Source organism: Artemia franciscana, chromosome 5 (genome assembly GCF_032884065.1).
Source record: "Artemia franciscana chromosome 5, ASM3288406v1, whole genome shotgun sequence".
Lineage (NCBI taxonomy): Eukaryota > Metazoa > Arthropoda > Branchiopoda > Anostraca > Artemiidae > Artemia > Artemia franciscana.
Genome location: NC_088867.1, coordinates 6733955 through 6748105, shown reverse-complemented (window position 1 = coordinate 6748105; position 14151 = coordinate 6733955). Strand labels below are relative to the sequence as shown.

General features: G+C 37.2%; 1 protein-coding gene across 1 annotated transcript in view; it reads left to right on the top strand.

Annotated features, from left to right (window-relative positions):
* LOC136026819 (protein son of sevenless-like) overlaps positions 1 to 12289 on the top strand; it is a 104213-nt gene extending 91924 nt beyond the window's left edge. The window contains exons 18-20 of the mRNA XM_065703521.1: positions 2076 to 2236; positions 7803 to 8023; positions 12037 to 12289. Of these exons, the coding sequence (XP_065559593.1) occupies positions 2076 to 2236; positions 7803 to 8023; positions 12037 to 12274 (620 nt within the window). The 3' untranslated portion in view covers positions 12275 to 12289. The remainder of the gene's footprint in view (positions 1 to 2075; positions 2237 to 7802; positions 8024 to 12036) is intronic.
* Positions 12290 to 14151: the final 1862 nt, after the last annotated feature.

Below are 14151 nucleotides of genomic sequence, written 5' to 3'. Positions count from 1 at the left end.
TCCATTGCGCAGGTAAGTTAGGAATCCCAAACCTAGATTTTCTAGTCTTTCATTCTACTCATACACCGATGAATAAATGATTAGTTCTTCTCTGTTGGTCCTAGCCCCTCATTCCAAATATATGGTAGTCCTGGTCAACCTAATAACGCTTTAATTCGATACGGCCATGAATTTTTGTTTCAACTGTAGCATCTCCAAATAATCTGCATTTGTTACCCTTTCGTCAGGGTTACAACTTTTAGCCAGGACCGTGTCATTAGCGCCAGATTACTGAATCGATGTGAAAACAATCCTTCCATCTTTTACAGCCTGATTCTGGCACGTACGCAGGGGGAGTCTTCTGCCCCCCCCCCTCCGAAATTTTGTGAAATGTTTAATTTCCCTGTGGTTTCTTGGGATTTCTGGCAAAAGTAGGACATTTATTAAGAATCTAGATACATGTGTGAAGCCTTTTATGGGGGATTTTACAGCATGCAATTATCCGGTCAAGTCACTGCCCAATTATTAACCCATTCTCTGTCTAACTTTTTACCCTCTTTGAAGTATTAGCAATTGTACTGTTATTTTATTTTATAAAGAGAGTTTGCTTTCTACAGCAAGATAGAATTATCCTTGATATTAGGGCGTTTATCTCCCCTTTTTAGGATAAAGTACAGCTTTTAATGGATCAATTTTGGAAACTATCATTTTTCATTAAAATCTACGTTTTTGCAATAGAAGAACTACCCCCGCAGCACCCATATTGCACTGTTAACCCTAAAATTTCCCTTTCAATGAGATATAATAGATTAATCACTGGTTCTAAATCGCTATGAACATAACCTTAGCCTAAAACGTACTTTTGAGGCTTCAGTCTTCGTCCCCCCATTCGCTACAACACTACAGATTAAAAGTTAATCTGTATTTTCCGATATACGTGCTTTTTGCATTACTAAATAAAAAAAGTGCTACTTTATATCTGCTGTTTCGAAGGTTTTGGCCCACACCCCCAGAAAAAAAAAATTCTGCTTACGTGCCTAGCCTGATTATATGCGGCTTATATGGAGACCAATTTATCTTTTAAAGTGATTTGAACTCTACTACTGGTTCATGCCACCAGAGCTCTGTTCCCGAGTGTATTGTAGGTCGCACCAAAGAGTATGTGTAACTGATAAGTGTCGGATCTTCCGCTATTTAACGTTGAAAGATATCAATAGAAAACTACTAGCGCCAAACGAAGCGTTGTGGCTGGTGAAAGCATTTAAAAGTGTCTAAATAAGTAGAAAATTTGAAACATAATTGGATAATTGATATGATAATGATATAGGCCTAGCCTAATCTATATATTTATAGCACTTAAAGGCAAAGTCTCTGTGTAAGTAATAAATAACCCGTACTAGTTTTGCTCCAAGAACTAATTTAACTCAATGGGCCTATCCAGGTCGCACAGAGTAGATTTATGTCTAAACTTGAAAGCCCACTAGTTGAATAGTTTTGGGCTCTTTACATTCTCCCGCATTTCAAACTGCCTAAAAAGACAAGTATTTGGTTGTTTAGCGTAGGGTAATCTACTGTTAACAAGAGCAATAGGCCTACTCTGCCTAGCCTTATAATTTCGTCGTTGGTGTTTTCGTAGATGTTATTGGTGTAGGTTGTGCTCTAATACTTCTTGCTTACAACCTTTCTCCCAGAAATTAAAATTTCTACTTTCTTTAAAAAAATTTCTTTTAAACTTTAATTTTTGTCCTTTTTTCCTCGCAAAGATCCCTTTAAACACAATTATTTCAAGTATTATTTTAACTTGTTTTTACCTCCTTTTTTACCAAATACTTTCTTATATTTGCCTAGCTATTGCTTCAGAGAAATAAAAATGGGTTTATCTATTACTGTTACTCTTTACCTGAAATCACCGAAATTACAAACATCGAAATAATAAGTGCATGAAAATTAAAAATTAACCAAAATTGCACGTTTTTTTCTTTGTTTGTCTTTTTATGCATTTTGTTGGTGCTTCGATTGATGTATCTTGAAGTTTGTTTCGTGCCTGTCTAATTATTCTTTTCTTTCTTTGTTTACTATTTCTGTTGGTATTTCAGGGAATAATTTGTCTCCTGGTAGCCCAAGGTTCTCTCGCACATTTGAGAACCTATCCCGATTTGGACATGCCTCACTGCCCTCGTCCCATGGAGCTGTTCCACCGCCGCTACCACCCAGAACAAGAAGAGGCGATTCGTACACTGGAGACCTCTCGCCCAAAGTAAGATTTGCGTATATATGAATACCACTACACAGATGTTAAAAGAAAAGATTAAAAAGGCTTCGTCATACTAATAATAATTCATAACATAACTGATGACCTTACATAGTCTTTAAGTTTGCAATTACGAACTTTGTGATATTTTCGACGAATATGAATAGGCCTACCAGGCAACGCTAGTTATACAAGAAGATTAAAAGAAATCCTAATTTTATATACTAGATATAGTGAAAATTAATTAAAACAGATGTGGTAGTTCTTTTTTTAGTCTGTTTTGTAGTCCATATTTTTACTGAATAAAATTGGAGTTCAAGAAGGGTTCATCATTCTAGCTTCTGGTGTGACCCGATACAAGCTCCAAAGATTATTAGAACTGAGGAACAGTCATCGCTCGTAAATCTAGGATAGTTTGGCTACACTCAGTTCAACACTGTCTTAATTTTGTCAGTCTAATAGGCATTATTAATAGCCTCAAACGTCATCTGTGCTATGTCCAGGGTTTATTGTGGCTGACTTTGGTTCTTTGTTGTTAATGGGATAAAGCTTCTGCATTACTTTGAGGTTATTTTCATATTGTTTTTTACACTCTAAAGATATATTTTAGTTAAGGCGAATTTGAGAGACCTTCTCCAACTCCTAGTATAGGTCTTTTTCTCTGATATTTGTATCAGCGCCATCTTTTTTCTCATGTTGACTGGCTCGCCATCTTCATCGCCAATTTCATATAGCACCATCTTTGTTGCTCTTCACATAGCACCGATCTATAGTTGCCAAGTATTTGTTTTTTCCCAAAAAGAACACTGAGTCGTTTATCTCTTACATTCGGAAAAACCTGTGCAGAAGAGAGCGATAATGAACACGAAGGGTCGTATTGGTACCGGCTGGATATCCATCCTTAAGCTGCTGGGGATAGGCGATTCGGGTATCTGCACTTCCCACAGGTCCAAAATCCCCCCCTTCCAAGTTCTAAAAATCCTGTGACGAGTTGACATCTGTCGGCATCTTGATAAGACCGTGAACCATGGCAAATAACTGCCCTAAATGCAAAAAGAACGTTACAAGAGCTCAGGGTGGAATAGAGTGCAGAGAGTGCTGCAGCTGATTTCAATTTAATTGTGCCTCAGTAACGTACAACAAAGATACAATGGAAAAACTGAAGGGAAAGTGGCTCTGTCAGAAATGCAAATCTAAATCTGGCACCCCCAAAAGCACTCCAGTACAAAACAAATCCGCTTTAACACCAGCCGATGAACGTTCGGTTACCAGGAACTCTGATCCCAGTATTCACAGGCTTGGATTCTTCTCAGTCAACTTCCACTTCCCAGCAAAGTAAAACTGGCGACTGCTCGTACTGTCACAAAGTGGCAGAACATTGCTCCTCGTTGTAGTGCTTTTTCTGCTCAGAATGGGAGCGTGCTGGATTCAGATCATTGCACGCAGATGTATTCCTAGCGATTAAGCAACTTGACAGCAACTCACAATTGTTTAAGTACGAGTGCACAAGCTGCTCGAAAAGGAACGTATCAAAACTTCTCCTGAGACTACGAGATTCCGTGGCAGATCAAGGTCCCTCAATGGCACCAAGGCCAAATGGACAAGTAAGTCAAAGCAGGGCTCCGATCCAGGAGCCGGCCATCGATATGCTAATTCTTGCAGAAAGAGAAAAGATCAACGCGATGAGAAACGTTTCAAAATTGTTGTTGCAGGTCTGTCAGAAAATGATGGCTGTACGGACGCCGAAAAAGTTGTTAAGCTATGTGAAGACCACGACCTTGGAGCTCGCTTGACCGACACCGAAATCCTTGGAAACAGTTCGTATCGGTAAAGCTCCCCTTGGAGGAAAACCGAAACTACTGCTGGTCAAACTAAAACGCAACAGCCCAGATATCCTTAAAAAACGCTAACAAATAGTGAAGGGAGCTCCAGCACTCAGGACATCTAGCGATGATGAAATACGAAAAGACATATACATTAACCCTGATTTGACACGTATGCAGATTCAGAAACGAGCCATTGCTCCCGAACCGCGTAATGCGAATGTGAGACAATAGCCGAACAGCCAAAAGAGATAAAATTACTAATTTTTAACGCACACAGTATGGTTGGAAAGGTCGGCGAGCTTCAAGCATTCCTCTATGAAAACTCGATACGATGTAATCTGCATTTCTGAAAGTTGGCTACATGAAAAAATACTATCAACTAGATTTGGAATACCAGAATATGAAGTTTTAGGAAGGATAACACTGCAAAACCACAGGGAAGTGGTGTGGCGATACTTTCAAGGGAAAACTTACATATATGCGAGCATAGTAGTTTCTCTAATAGCACAATAGACGCCATAACCTGTGTTATGCCTACTTCTAACGACGGTTCTTGCCTGGTAATTGTAGCCGTGTTACCGGTCAACAGTAACTTATAAGAAGTGGAGACAGATTGACTGAATGCGGATCGTGAATTTTCTGCCTACCTGGAGAAGATCTTTAACAAATTTAAATCCGTAGTGATATGCGGAGACCTAAACATACCTAAAATGGATTGGAAAAATCATTCCTTCGGGATGAGAAACCAGAACTCAAAAGATCAACTAATACACTATCTTGACCTCGCTAGCGAGTTGAACCTAGCGCAGAGTGTCCTCGAGCCTACGCGTCAAAGCAATGCCTTGGAAGTTGTATTCAACACGACCATGGTAGACCTGCTCGTTACAAAAACAGTCGTTAACCCCGTTACAAGCGACCACGAACATGCTGTCCACTGCCAAGTCCGTGCTGAACAACTCAAAATCCGTACAAAGGATAATGGACCCGCTTTTAAATTAAACTTCCATAAAACAGACATAACAAAACTCAAAATAATACTACAGCATACCGATTGGGACAACCTTGTGTACAACCTACCAATTGCCGAAGCCTGGGAAGTTTTCTATGGCATACTTCACCGAGCCGTCACTCAAACCATACCATTCAGGAACAACAAGCACATTGGCAAAAGGATATTCTTTCCCAAGCATATAAGAAAGCTCATCAGGGACCGAAAGAAGTCATATAGGGATTACAAAGCATCTGGAAGCATAAGTAGACTCGCTAAGCTTCAAAAAGTCAGCTCAAAATGTAGAAAAGCTATCAGAAACTACAGCAAAGATTGGGAACGGGAAGAATTCCCGAAAATAAGAACAAAAAGCGATTTCTACAACCTGTGCAAACGCAAACTAGGTGAGCAACAGAAACTACCAACACTAATAGATCGAAGTGATGTGGTCCATAGCACTAGCCTAGATAAGACGAATGCTCTTGTAAAACTCTTCGCCAGTACGTTCACTGTTGACGATGGCTATTTACCTCAACTCCAAGACTCACACCCAGGAAGTGAGATCCACAGCATTGGCTTCACGCCAGGAAGTGTTCTAAGAGGAATGAAGTGCATGAAATCGTCAAAAGCACTCAATCCTGATGGCATCCCGTCCCTTATCCTGAAAGAAGTGAGAGACGAGCTATGTGAACCTCTGGCAATACTTTTCTAAATCTCATTTGAGCAATGCAAGATTCCTACTTACTGGAAGCTATCCCATGTAACACCTATTTTCAAAGGAAAAGGGAAATGGAGTGAGCCGGAGAATTATCGCCCGATCAGCCTTACTTCACCTTTCCTGAAAATCATGGAAAGGGTCATAGTGGAAAAATTAAACTCGCACTTTGAAGTGAACAACCTCATCTCAGATCATCAGCATGGCTTCCGTAAAAATCGTTCTATTGTTTCCCAATTAGTAGTGATACACGACTAGATCCAGTCTGCCCTGGACCGTGGGATTCCAATAGATATTATCCTAATCGATCTACTTAAGGTGTTCGACCGAATATCCTTGTGAAAACTCACCCACTGCCTATAAGTCTGTGGAATCAAGTGACATCTAAAAAATTGGCTCTCAGCATACTTGAATGATGAAAAAAATAGCATTCAAGGTTGCAGACACACAATCCGATGGACAGATGCAACCAGTGGCGTCCCACAAGGTAGTGTTATCGGCCCAGTCTTGTTCGTCATGTACATAGACATCTGCATAAATGCCATTTCCCAAGCCGACTTCGGCCTGTTTGCAGACGATACGAAGCTCCTGGGAGAAGCTAGTGCATCATCACAAATCCAAAGCGGCAGAGAAGCTCGAAGAATGGCAACTTTCACCAAATGTGGCAAAATGCTCTGTCATCCATCCTGGCTGCCAAAATCCGAAATGCTCATACAAAATTAAAGGTATCGACCTGACAAAATCTACCTATGAAAAGGACCTAGGTGTAATTCTGAGCTTGGACCTCAAACCAGAAAAGCATATCGACCCGGTTGTGCGTAAAGCATCAAATACTCTGGCTACTCACTCACTCCCTACGATACCTTGACATTCACTCAAAGATCTCAGCATACACAAGCTACGTCAGGCCACAGCTTGAATACGCCGCTGTCATCTGGTCGCCATATCTCAAAAAAGGATATTGATAGAATAGAACGAGTCCAGAGACGCTTTGTAAAAGGACTTCAAGGATTCAGAAACCTTCCGTATGACGAAGCTCTAAGAAGGCCCACTCTCCATAAACTTGAGACAAGAAGAACGATCCTAGACTTAAAAACCCTCTTCAAGATAGTTCATGAGAATTTTGGGAAAAAAAGACAAGCTTGTTCAAATAACTCCCCAAAGCAACACAAGATCGCACAGTCTGCAATTGGAGCCTATGAAGATGAAGATTGCAAGATCTAATTCTTACCATCATTCGTTCATACCCCGGGTCATCAGGATCTGGAACAAATTACCATTCCCAGTCGAAAAGATGAAATCACTGGAAGCCTTCTCCAATAGCCTAAACATAAACATACCATATCTCGAGACTTTCAACGTAAGACGACTTTAAATGGCAATCGTGCTGCAGTCGATCCGCTCATCGCCCTGCCATAACATTCTCTTTTAAAAGGGTGTCAGTTATGGGGAAAATTTGTATTGAGAGGCGTGAGGAATAAATTATTTATTTAAGGACAGAATTCACTACCTGCTGTGCTAGGTGAGTTAAGGATGGAGGCTTTGTGTGGTTTTTACTGGTATTATATCTCAAGGGAGTAAACTGGCTAATGGCTATAAAATAAGTGTTTTAAATTTAGTAAACGTGGTTCATGCGAGTTTAGCTTAACACAATGGAGAATTTTATCAGAAGCTGCAAATGTTAACCCTTGTACTTGGTAAAAAGTATTTATAAAAGCAAAAATTTGGAGATGAAAGGGATTTATCATGTTTCATGAAAGTATATTCCATTCAATTTTATTTAATGTTGAATGGAACTAAGGTAAGGGACTTTGAGGTCTAAACCATCACCACCACCCCAACAAGCGTCCAAAATATCCTATGAATTTTGGTCTTTGACTAGTTTTCATGGTTATAACTTTTCTTTGTATCTGTAGTTCAACCTATCTTTGAACTTCAAGTGACTTGTAATTAGACTTTCATCTATCTTGCCTACATTAGGTACCTCTATCTTGTGTAGCCTTGAAGCCTTCTGATTTACTATGATCTACCTAATTTTTTAAGGTGAAACAAGCTCCAGATGCTCCTCAGCTTCCTCCACGAGATGTATCCCCACCACCTCCTTTGCCACCAAGAAGGGATATTAGTGGAATAAATTTAGCAAGAGCACATTCTGTTGCAACGCTACCATCAAGATATTTACCTTCCCACGGAGCTGTTGCTGCTCCTTCCAGTCCTAGTCTAAATCGTCAACCGAGTCGACAAAGAAACGAATTTGGATCAAGGTAGTAAATACTTTATTATTTAGGCTATGGAATCTGGTATTCATAATTATCCCAAAGAAGTTGTTTATTTTCCCAACAAGGGTTTTAATTTTGAACAAGTGTAATGTAAACTAGAAGTATCTGTAGGTTTTCCGATAGCGTTGAATGAGCAACAAATTTTCCCTCTCTTTTTCGTCTTTTTTTTGCCTCATCAAATAGAATGGTCATTCATAGAAAGTTGGGAGATAGCTCTTTTATCTGTAATTTCTAATTTTCAAAGTTTATTTTTATTAACGAGATGAGTAGGATCTCAACTACCCTTTGTGTTTCAATGCTGTTGTCAAGTATGGAGCAGCAAAAGTGCAAAACATTCGTAAAATATATTTGAAAACTACAGAAAGTAATTCAGCATCTGGTTTGTAGACTCCAGTAATCGTACTTATCCTAAAGAAAAGAGGTTTGCCCTTCCCGCAAACAGTAAATAAGTGTCAGCCAAGCTAGAGAACAGAAGTTGGACAACGGTAGAAAATAGCTGAAGTCTTGACTGTAGACCGCGGTAAACCACTCGTGGTAATCGCTATTTGCCATGTATAACTTTAGGATTCTTGGTAAGATTTACAGGTCTTTACCTAGATTGACGTATTTAAATGCTATTAAATTTTAGCATTTCTAAAGCTGTCAAAAAAATGAAAATTCTAATTGATGAATGTGAAGTTAGAATCTTTTGTTTTTCATGGATTTTTGCTTTTTACAGTTTGAATATAAAATAAATCGTATTAGTTTTGTGTCTAAGGTTGTTATATTTATATGCATTTTAACGTTGAATAGCTTTAGATTGTTCTATTTTTCTACAATTATATACCTCATACTGACAGTATGCTACAAAGTGACGCTTGACTGTATTAACTCATAAAGTTTGCCTACCAAGGTATTTTTCAGAATTTGTTTCTGAGGGGACGTGGGGGGTATGGGAAATTTAGCCAGGAACTATTGGACCTTAGTGTTGTGTTAACACAAATGCTGTCTTAGCAATATTTATGCTAACGTGGCAACAAAAAGAATAATTAAAAAAAGAATAGTGAAGTTTAATAAAGTTAAAATTAAGAATATTTTTTTGTACTTCTAAGCATTAAGAACGGTTTAGTTGGTTCATTCGATGGGTAATACTCTTAACAGTGGTTTTAATTGAAGAGGCAAAAATATAAAATTATAATACAGGCTGTCACCAAGTCAGATTTTCGTATTAATCCATGAAGTGTGTTTACCAAGGTATTTTTTGTAAATTAGTTTCTGAGAGGATGGAAGGGGGTAAATTTAGCCAGAAATTCTCGCACCTTGGTAGTGTTAACACAAATGCTGTCTAAGCAGTACTTTTGCTAATGTGGCAGTAAAAAGAATAATTCAAAAAGAATACTGAAGTTTGATAAAGTGGAACTGTAGAAGATTTTTTAATACATGTAATAATTAACAACGGTTTAATGGTTTCTGTCGATGTGTAATACGTTAACAGAGGTTTAGCTGGTGGAAGAGGAAACAAATATAAGATTGTAGGGGAGAACTGTCAAGTCAGATTTTCTACAAAAAAAGTCAGAAATTCGGCCCAGTCTGAAAAATTGTCGTAAATTTTGAAAAAAAGTCAAATTTTTCTCTTTTTAGGACACTTGACTAATCTAAATAGATCAAAATTCTGTTGTTGTTTTTTGTTTTTTTTTGCAGAAAAAAGTGTGTGAGATTACTTTTCTGTCTTCTCTTTACAAGATTCAATGCTATGATTGGTTCCCCTTATTTCTGTCTTTATTTTCTTCATTTCTAACTGATACTATTCCCTTAATGATTTTTTAGATTTCCGAAGAAATCAATGAAATAAGGGTTTTCACAAACATTTCTATCGCTTTTCATAATATTACTATAAGTTTGTTATTTTTCATTTCATGTGTTTTTCTTTTGTTTTTTGTTTGTTTTTTTTTTGCAAGGAAATGAAAGAAGGAAAAATTGTAATTCGTCACTATGGTGATGATGAACGCGGATGAAGCAAACAAACTTTTTTGGAATTTTGGCTGATCATCCCTCTTTGAAGCTAAGCGATAAGCTATTGGCTAATATCTTCTGACGTATTGAATTTTTTTTTCGGGAGAAAGCCCCTTATCAAGTCAGTTTTCTGTCTACCTAGTCAGTTTTTTCTCAGATTTTCCGACCGTTAAAATCAGAAAAGTCTGTTTTTTTCCGATTTTTTCTTTTGGTGGAAGTCCGATTTTTTTTGTGGGATTCTGTAGCTGAATATTCTGGTTTCTAACTGAATCCACCCCCCCCCCCCTCCACTTAAATATTAAGAAAGGTACAAACGAATTTACAATAAATATAACCCATATTTGTAAGTTGTTAATTATACGCAATTGCTGACCAGTTTATGTGAGGAGGGGCAAACACGTATAATTTGTATATAAAATTATATATTTTCAATTTATGAGAATTTAATAATTTATTTTATAATTTAGTTCTAATAATTTGAATGTGTTTAACTTATTGAAATTAAATAATTATTCATTTAAATAAGATATATTTTACTTGTATAATTTATATACCTTCAATGCTTTGTAATGAAAACGATCTTAACAGTCTGCACTAACTAAAGTTTGCTCTTGCATCCTTGTTTGGTTATACTTACTTGCCCTTTTTGCAAGCATATCATAGATCGTAAGATCTTGTCTGAGAGAGTCTTTTCAATAGAATATATTGAGACAAGAAAATGTATATTTAGTGAACTGGCCCATTCCTATTTACTTATTTCAATCTATGAAAATAAATAACCTGGTAGAATAAAGTTTGTGAGCCCCAAATGAATACTTCAGGTAGACGATATGCGCTTAAGACACAACTTCGTTCAGTGTTCATTGTATAATTAGTTTTAAACCATAGATTTGGGAAGATCCTCAGAATACCACCCTAATATAGTACCTCAAATTTTATGGAAGTGACGTTGGATTATGTAAAGATTTAGAGCAACAGCAAAAACTGCGAAAATGTAGACACTGCTTGATACATTAAACAAAACAAATATGCAAAACTCAAAACTAGCAGATGAACTATAGTCTATAATTCAGTGATCGACGGGTATACACCAGCACAGTATTGATGGTGCCCCCCTAGCCGCACTATCAATACTGTAAACATAACAATTTTTTCCCAAAAATATTTCAATTTAAGCTAAGTTGAAGTCAATTTTCCCAAATCTGGGGGAAATGACAGTGAAAACTGAAAAATGAGCCATATAATACCATAAAGCTATACTATATACCATAATACCATACTATATGCTACGACTTCATACTATATACCGTACTATGTAATATCATACACATACCATATAGTATAATACCATAAATACAATATAATACCATATATACTAAAGGAAACAGACCCGTTTCTGTGGATACTTGAATTTTGCGGGCATTATCTTAGTTTTGGCAAGATTTTTGAACAGACTAAATTTCACCCTTGGGGGAGGCAAACCTGAGTGTAGAAGCTTGTTACCCTCCCTACTGCCCTTTAACAGGTTATACCCCTTGTTACTTTTCCATTATGTTGAGAAATTTCATGTCTTCTTTCTCATTCGTAGTCAAAGTTTGTCCCTCACTCCATGCACTCAACCTTGTCTCTCCGTTTTGGTATGTTCATTTGATTGAGGGTTCAGTAGGAGCTTTTTTATCTTTTTTTGCAATACTGCTTTTTTCTGAGGGGTGCTTTTTACGTAGTGGTAGTCTTTCGAATGGAAATTTTTATTTAGTTTTAGTAATAATAGGCAAAAAGTAACTGGTAGTATACCTAGGGTTCAAATTTTCTTACTGAATTAGGCAACACCCTGAGTCTTGGACTTATTTGCTTACCATGGCTTGTGTTTCAAATAGCTTTGGAACCCTTTCGCGGACAAAATCAACTTTAAAAAATACTATCATAAAGGTTGGAGCTCCAAAAATTATGGTTGCATAATGAAACAGAATAATTTTTATTTAATATTAAAGTGTACCTTTTTTAAGGACAATTAGTGAAGTGGAGCCATTTACTCGTCGCCACTCATCTATGGACGTTCCTTCCAGTATATCACCACTGTCTCCCGGTTTGTTTTCTCCGCTGCCAACAATACCAGCTCACGGTATTTTATACGGAACTGGGACACAATTGCCACCTGTTCCCTCGCCTAGGTCACCAAGCACTATCAAGGTCTGTTATCTTTTTATTTTTATCTTAAGAGGGGGAAGGGGTACTAAGGGCTGATAATTATTCAGATGTTTAAGCCTTCCTCTTTACTCCTCAAGCTATTTTATTTGTCTTTCTACTCTTTTGTATTCATATGGTTTGATTTAATCTAGTATTTGCAGAATGAAATTGTGACTTTGAGGGCCTCGTCTTGTCGTCTTGAGCTACAAGCTAAACGAACAATCAGGGTACGTGAAATGCTAAAGATAATGGCTTTGATAGTGTGCTGTTCAAAAATAGTGGGCTATGCACGAAATAGCCCATCTGGGGGCAGATAAAGTCTGAACACCCCAAATTAGACTGCAACAGGACTAAAGAATTACTGAAAATTTTCAAGAATTTAATTGGGTGTGGTGAAGACAGAACGTTTAAAAAGGGTGGGGTGAAATTGGGTTTTTGCCCGGTCATTGGGCTCCTATGGCTGATATTAATTCTGTTTTTATTCTTCTTTTCTTTCCTTTATATTATAGCATGATCATGAAGTATCGTAATACTATCCTATATATATAATAATTCACTACGTCTTTAAACTGTAGAGAAACCTTGTTTATTTTACATATAAACATATCGAACATGTTAAGCCAGCTAGTAAAGCCCCTTCAGCTCTGTCGGTAGTGTGTGATCGATAAGACTATTATTCACAGGGCCATGGACTCGCGTCCCCCCACTCGACATTTTTCCTGTTTATAATATGTCCAAGTATTGAGAACGCATTTTGGAACGTAAAATTCCCATTTTTCCAGTGAAATAGAATTTGCTTATAGTTAGCTAAATAATAGGAATAAAGACGAAAGGGGGAGGCTTTTCTCTTCGTAAACGAGTTCGTAAGTCAACTCAGTTTTGTCTCGTGGCCTAGAGATCAAGTCGAAACTTTCGGAGAAGTTTTAGGGTGGGCGGGAGACTTAGAATTTTGTATTGATTAGGGGGGAGAGGGAAAAATAATTGCTAAAAGTTATGATAAGACTTGAAATTACTGCATTTTAATTTTAGACAACAAAAAGTCTCGTTAGTGTTCTACATATTTGTTGCTTTTTTTTCGCGTGGTATATTTAGTCAATTGGATGCGAGAAAAAAGTTTAGAATTTATTTTCACAGTCATAAAATTTAAGAATCTGCATATATAGTACACTAACCTGGGTCTCCAGTGTTGCCAATGCGGTACAATTGTACCGTTTTGGTCGAATTTAAAGGCTCTGGTACAATGCGTCACATTTGGACATTTTATGATTTTACTTTTTTGAAGTGTTTGAAACTTCTCCGTTCACTTCTTAGAGATGTAAGCAAACAAAAGGTGTTTCCGTCGATCCCGAAACACAGAAATCTCAAATTCAAACTAATTGTCGCATTTAAAAAAAAAAACGCGCTCAAAATATGTTATGAGCAAATGAAAATGTGTACAAAAAAAAATGTTGCTTCCTTTTCAGTGTACTTTAGTATATTTGTCCGCGAAATGGAAACTGACGAAGGATGTTACTACAAAGAATCTTTTTTGGTGAGTTTTTGGTTGGAAAATTACTTTAAAACAGTCAATTAATTTGGCAACACTGGAGGCCTTGCAGTCACTATAAATAAGAGAATATGTGAGAAAATTCACTGTCTCAACTTTTATGCAACTCGAAATTTTAAATTTGCAGAGTGTTGACTAACTTAAAAAGACGGACAAACTCTGGTTTTATCCTTCGAGTTTAGTCAGTTTTATGATACATTTAAATCTTTCAAGCTTCTGAAGTAAGATTGAAAATTCACAAGGAATTGCTAAATTCAGTCAGGTATCGCTTATGCTTACGTCTTCGTCATATTGAAAAGTAAAAAAAAAAAATCAAACTAGTAATTCTGGTTGGATTTTTTACTAGTCTCTTGTCTGGTGAGCTATCGCTTCTTTAAACTAATTACTA